Here is a 7,057-nt window from a genome sequence, read left to right on the forward strand (position 1 = left end):
TGACATCGAGTTCGATTTGCCGCGAGTCGTGATGTACACAGAAGACCAAGCCAAGGAAGCATGTGAAGATGGTGTCGACCTGCTCGAAGTAGCACACCTTTTGGCTCTTAGCCGATCCGCCATCTACCAGCAAGGACCGAGGCATTAACACGGCAAGAAGATCAAGCCTCTCGCTTTTTGTGAGGGAGACCTCGTCCTCCGGCTTGTCCAACAGCAAGCCGGCCAGCACAAGTTGGCCTCCCCATGGGAGAGCCCCTTCATCATCAGCAAAGCCTTGTGTGACCGCAACGCCTACAACCTCATCGACGCTTGCAAGCCAAACAAACGCAAGAGGGACACCGCCTGCGAAGAGATAAGCCGTCCCTGGAACGCAGAGCTTCTACGCCCATTTTACAGTTAGCTGTATGCACGTATGTACCACTGCCTTTTCAATCATATGAAAAACTATGGGACCCCCGAACGACGCTCGGGGGCTGCCTTTTCCTACCAAGTTATCGTGTTCCACACACTTGTAAATATTCTTAAAACCTCCACTGCCGGGTTGACTCGCTCAACTCGGGGGCTCGGGGTCTGGCCGGCTTGACCACCACCCGCCGTCCTCCTTAGCACATCCTGGTGTGTTCGAGTTGCCGAGGTCCTCCACTTCGCCCTACGCCACAGTTCGGCTTCGGCTATCTGCCCGCAAGAACTACAGGCCGAAGCACCAACACGCCGCGAGACACTAAGTCGGATCCGCCGGGTTGGCCAACCCGGTCCTACCGCACTAGAGTTGCCGCACGACCGACTGCTTGCCAGCTGGCTCCGCCGGCTGCCACCAGCCGGCCTAGTGGGTGTTTCGCTCGCGCTCAATGTTTGAAGGGCCTAATTACTACACACTCTTTCCAAGGACCGAACTCCTTGTCATAGACCGGAACCCGGCTATTCGACTCGTGGTGGGGAGGTCCAAAGAAGGAGTAGACGAGAAAACGACTTCGAGAAGAAAGAGCAAAAGCATAAACATTCACAAAAATATTTACATTACAACAAAATGGGCCCAAGGCCAAAAGTTCATTACATTCACCAACACCCCAGTGAGTGGGTGGACCTGCTACTTAACAGAAATGATAAAAAGATAAACAGGACGGCTTTGGCTTCAGACGGCTCCCGCGTCGGGTTGCGCAGCCACCGGCTCCTCCCCGGTGGCCTCCGGGTCCATCGAGACGCAGATGTCGTCCAACCGGCGTCCTCGTCCGCGTAAGGACCCAACTCCTCAAAGCTGCCCTACGGGTCATCTAGCAGCAGGCCGAAGTCGTCTGGAGGCACCACCCCGCCATCGTCCACCCGTGCCCTTGGTGGCTGCCTAACCACCAGGGCGTGCTTGTGGCTCGCCGTCTCTTGCGTGGCGGGCCTCGACCCTGGCGCGACGGCCGGTGTTGCCTGCGGCCCCGCATCCACCGTCCCCTGCGGCTCCCCGCCCATCGGCACCTACGACGTCCCATCCGCCATCGCAAATAACCACGACCTCCCGGTCGTCCACCGCAGTCTCCGCCCGACCATCCAGGCCGTGCTACTCCTCCATCAGCGGCACGAAGAACATCCCCGCCAGCATCTCCGGCCATGCCGACTCTTCGACGGCCCACTCCCTCGCCTCTGCGGCCCTGGCCCAGGCCCAGGATGCCGCCTCCATCTCGTACAGGACCCTGTTTCGGTCCCGCTAGGGCAAGCCCTCGGCGTCGTCGGATTCAGGATGAGGTCCTCATCGGCCACCTCCTTGTCCCGGTCAATGGCGCTGCTCCGGGACCTCCGAAACGCGAAGCCACCCCCAGACACGACATCTATCACCGCCAACACCAGCGCCAGTGGCGACCTGGATCAAGAGTAGATAAGCATAAGGAAGAAAAAGAACGACTTGACAGCTCGCCAGAGTCAGCAAGATGAACTTACCCAACCACCATCGAGACGGATGGTCTCATCAGCGCCACCGGAACGGCGCGGCGCCTCTTCTTGACGGGCGGTCTGCCGGCGGCGGCCGGGTCCGCCGTGCGCTTCGCGGTCGGTTTCCTCGGCGCCACGTCCGCCTTCCCGTGCGGCCGACTTGTGGCAGCCGGCGCGTGGGATGATCCGGCATCAGCCGCCTTGGGGGGGTCGATGATGCCGTCTCCTCCCCTTGGCGTCGCTTCACCACCGACGTGCGTCAGGGTCTCCTCATCGTCGTCTGACCAGTCTCGAAGGGGGTTTCGGCGAGGAGACTTATCCGTGTGGTGTGCGTCGCCCGCTTCGCCACCAGCTGACTTCGGGTGCTCGGCGGATGATCCCACTCCCTCCGAGCGGGCCCGTTCGGAGCCCATTACCTGCGTCCTCGTCCCGTCATGCGTCGGTCAAATCACGTTCAGCAACACTTCCCTCGTCGCATCAGGGCGAAGGAGAAGCTGAGACATGGCAAAGAAAGGATACCAATGACTAACCATTGGCTCCGGATACTCGTATGTACTCCTAGATTTGTATTCAAAAAGAGATGGTTTCCAATTTGTTTTCAAACATGTGAATGTGCTTGTTCTCGCTCATGCTCTTCCTACTAGGATTTCGCCACATATAGCCAGTCCAATAGTAACATTTTTAAGCTCCCTGTCCAATAGTAGTAGAAGTAGTAGTACTAGTGGAGTACTAACAACATCTTCAGTAGAGCATGCAATGCTCATAGTACTAGTAGTATACTCCCTCCGTTTTTATTTACTCCGCATAAAACAGAGGGAGTACTAGTAACACTCGGCCGACCTCCCTCTCTTCTAGTAGTACAAATGACGCGGGCGGGGGAGGGACGTCGGTTTGCTCTCAACTGCGGTCCCACAAGCGAGCGAAAATGCAAGACAAAGCGCGTTACATTCAGTGAGCAACATGGAGGGTCCAGCGTGCCGGGGTGCAACACGAACGCGACAAGAGTGATGTACACCGTCCGTTCCTTATGAACTTGCATACTTTGAGTACTCCTTTTTTATAACACAGTACAGATGCAAGCGCTCATACATGCGCACATACACTCACCCCTATGAACACACACACGCACACCCTACCCCTGTGAGCACCTTCCAAAGACTGAGTCATCATACCTCTATCTCTACTCTCGGTGATGATGGTGTGCCTGCCGTCTTGCAATATAGACCGTCCGATCTATATCTGATGGATAGAAAGCAAACTATGGCAATTTTGCAAAAGGATACCCGCACCTCCATAGTTCATCCTTATCTCCCACAACTTCATTATTGAGTAATTAAAACAGGAAGCCTCTAGAACAATCTGGCATCGTGGCTGTTGCCGGTGTAGTGCATCCCCATGCCTCCGCTAAGTCTGACTACCAATCACCACCGCGCCCCACTCCTCATCACCTTATATATCTCTCATCTTTCTCGACATATCATTTTTCGATGAAATTCTTGAGATACCGTTTTTTGATGAAATTCTCGAGATATCATAAAAAAATGCAACCCAATGTTCCGTGTAATGCACGGACATCTTGCTAGTCATCTTGAGATTTACGAAGCCACTGCCTCGTCGTCAACAGGAACGGTGGGGAGGTACGAACGTCTGCCACGTGAAACTCCGAAACTTTGGTCCACTCCATCCCACCCCACAACTCTCCAGGCTCCAGCCGTCCGGCTTTGCAAACTCTGCATAGTCAAAACCGATTGACCGGTCGTCATCGGAACCACTATTCACACCAGAACCTTCGCTGCTCGGCCTATGCCAGCTACTTGCCAGCTGGTCACCACTGCCCCAAAACCACACCTCCTTTCCAACCCATTCCCCCACCTTTCGATCCCCTAGTCCGAATCAACCGTCCCCTAGTTCGCAAGAAAGCCATGGTGCGTCGCAAGATCACATACTACAAGATGCTGACGCTGGAGCACCGCACAGAAATGGCGGCGGCGGTCGGTGCCACAGACATCCGTTTCCAAGCTCGCTTTGCGGTGGGCCAATCCCTGAGTTCTCTGGAGCCAAGCTCTGAGGAGGAGGAAGCCGATCCAATGTTCATGGCGGAGGTCGCGGCGCAGAAGGCCCCCGATGCGTATGAGATGATGGGCGTCGACTTCGTGCCCGTGTCCGGGCCTCCCTTGGTGCAGGCGGACCAGCGGTTTAACTTGGCGATCCTAAAGGAGGACCGGGAGGCAGAGGCTCAACTCTATGCGGAGCACGTGGATGCCGGTGCCATCGAGACCCTCGTGCAGGCATAACCGGATGTCGTGGATGTGAACCGGCGTCGGAGACTCAACTTGACATGGAGCGCGCGGATGCCGCTGCCGTTGAGGTCTTCCTGTAGGCGGAACTGGATGTCCTCGACTTGAACCAGGCGGCGGAGGCTCAACTCGATGTGGAGCGTGCGGATGCCGCTGCCATCGAGGCCGTCCTGCAGGCGGAACCGGACGGCCTGGACTTGAACCGGGCGGTGCTCGCATCCATGCAGAGCACCCACACTCTCCGCGTGAACAAGTAGCTGGAGGCCGAGGACAACCACGGTGCGGAGACACATGTCGGCAGCTATGGCTAGTTCATGCCGGCAGCCGAAGACGACGAGGCCGTCTCGGTCTGCGAGCAGTGATAATTTTTCTTTATGTTGTTGTTTTTAGGGATCTTTTACTGTGTAAAAACATATATTTATGCAAGTCGCCTGACTTTCATCATTTGGGTCAGTCGACCATTTCAGGCGGTTGGATGAATATCCTACGTCTCCTAACCCTTCTTCTTCCTCACCTCTTCCTCTTCCCCATCAGACCACCGCACGGGCTGTACGGATCTTCCCCAACATGCGGTTAGATAAACATACTATATAAACGAAAATTATGTGTCAGCGGTAGGATGGCTGAGTTTGGTTTGATCACATGCGGTAGCACGTGTCAGTGAGGGTGCGTTCCCTTGGTTGGGTTTGCGGCGTGCAGGAGCGACTGTGTGAGGGTGTGGTGCGACCGCAACAGCCGTGCGCAAGTGTACCTCTTTTTCATTTTGAAAACTTTAGGCAAGCTTGGAAAAAATGTGTGGCGAAGTATGGCAATGCAAGGCCTAGACCCAAACAGGATACAAGTACGTATGTCCTACTTGTGTTAAAAAAGAAAGGCGGGGTTTTCCTTCGCGGGATTGATCGATACAAATCCTCATTTGACGTGTCAATTAATGCGTATTTTTCGCCAAAGCCCAAAGAGCTAACCATCTCACTCCTCATTGATTGATTAATGCAGTGCCATGCAAACCAACCTTCTCAATTTCGCATGCATGCAAGGGTATATTAATGTCCTTGGTTGCTAGTATGAGGCAAACCCCATCAATTTTGCCTAGATTAGTGTTAGTGGCCTTCTACAAATTGTAATTTTGATACTGGCCTTGTATAAAAAAATGGAGGTAGTAACTATTTGACTTCCTTCCCCATTGCGGTGACGTCGATGATATCTCGAACGTTGTAGTTTGGCGAAGTGCATTCGACGGAGCACACCATTGAGGGAGACCACGGTAAGTCGTTCGCAAGTGTCGCCTGCAAGCTGAGACAACCGCTTTCTTTGCATCCAGGAAGTCCGTTGAACCAAAGGACGCGTAAATATACTAGTACTACACAATAGCGTCGTCCGTCCAGCTTAGTGCGGTAAGGTGGTTTCTCGAACAAGATGATGGAGAAGCGGAGTCAGCGAAGAGTGAAATGGTGGTTGCTTTGTCCGTGCTTTGTGATTTGACGCCTCACTGCTTTGCGATTTGTGATAGAAGGGACAAGGGAGTTGTAACGCCCACGATGCGCCTATATCTCCCACGTGTCGAAGCACCACTTAGAGGCATAACCGCATTGTAAGCAATGTCGCAAGTGAGGTAATCTTCACACAACCCATTTAATACATAAGGGGAAGAGATACATAGTTGGCTTACAATCGCCACTTCACACAATTACATGAATAAAAGCACTACATCATCCAGATACAATCAAGGTCCGACTACGGAACCCAAAATAAAAGAAGACTACCCCAAATGCTACACAGATCCCCGATCGTCCCAACTGGGCTCCACTACTGATCAACTGGAAATGGAACAGCATAACAATCACGATCTTCATCGAGCTCCTCCTTGAGCTCGGTCGCGTCACCGGCACGATATCATCGGCACCTGCAAACTGGTTTTGGAATATCTGGTGAGTCACAGGGACTCAGCAATCTCACACCCTCGCGATCAAGACTATTTAAGCTTATAGGAAGGGTAATGGTATGAGGTGGAGCTGCAGCAAGCGACTAGCATATATGGTGGCTAACATACGCAAATTAGAGCGAGAAGAGAAGGCAAAGCACGTTCAAGAAATTTATGATCAAGAAGTGATCCTAGAACAACCTACGTCAAGCATAACTCCAACACCATGTTCACTTCCCGGACTCCACTGAGAAGAGACCATCACGGTAACACACGCGGTTGATGAATTTTAATTAAGTTAAGTTTCAGGTTTTCTACAACCAGACATTAACAAATTCCCATCTGCCCATAACTGCGGGCACGGCTATCGAAAGATCAAAACCCTGCAGGGGTGTCCCAACTTAGCCCATCACAAGCTCTCACGGTCAACGAAGGATATTCCTTCTCCCAAGACAATCCGATCAGACTCGGCATCCCGGTTACAAGACATCCTCGACAATGGTAAAACAAGTCCAGCAAAGCCACCCAGATGTGCCGACAAATCCCGATAGGAGCTGCACATATCTCGTTCTCAGGGCACACCGGATAGGTCAAGCTACGAGTAAAACCAGCCCTCGAGTTGCCCCGACTTGGCCCCGCGGGCTGCCCGTTTCGGACCAACACTCAGAGGAGCACTGGCCCGGGGGGGGGGGGAGGGGTTAAATAAAGATGACCCTTGGGCAGGCCTACCCAAGGGAAAGAAAAGGCTAGGTGGCAAATGGTAAAACCAATGTTGGGCCTTGCTGGAGGAGTTTTATTCAAGGCGAACTAACAAGGGGTTCCCATTATAACCCAACCGTGTAAGGAATGCAAAATCCGGGAACATAACACCGATATGACGGAAACTAGGGCGGCAAGAGTGGAACAAAACACCAGGCATAAGGCC

At 53.4% G+C, this 7,057-nt stretch overlaps 1 protein-coding gene across 1 annotated transcript; it reads right to left on the minus strand.

Moving 5' to 3' along the window:
* Positions 1 to 980: 980 nt before the first annotated feature.
* LOC125548368 (uncharacterized) lies at positions 981 to 2,555 on the minus strand. Its single transcript, XM_048711989.2, has 2 exons — positions 1,924 to 2,555; positions 981 to 1,846 (listed from the first exon to the last, which is right to left on the minus strand). Exons 1-2 carry the CDS (start codon positions 2,325 to 2,327, stop codon positions 1,558 to 1,560), a joined length of 693 nt encoding a protein of 230 aa, XP_048567946.2. The 5' UTR covers positions 2,328 to 2,555; the 3' UTR covers positions 981 to 1,557.
* Positions 2,556 to 7,057: the final 4,502 nt, after the last annotated feature.

Source organism: Triticum urartu, chromosome 3A (assembly GCF_056163025.1).
Source record: "Triticum urartu cultivar PI428250 chromosome 3A, HENAU_Tu73, whole genome shotgun sequence".
NCBI classification, from domain to species: Eukaryota; Viridiplantae; Streptophyta; class Magnoliopsida; order Poales; family Poaceae; genus Triticum; species Triticum urartu.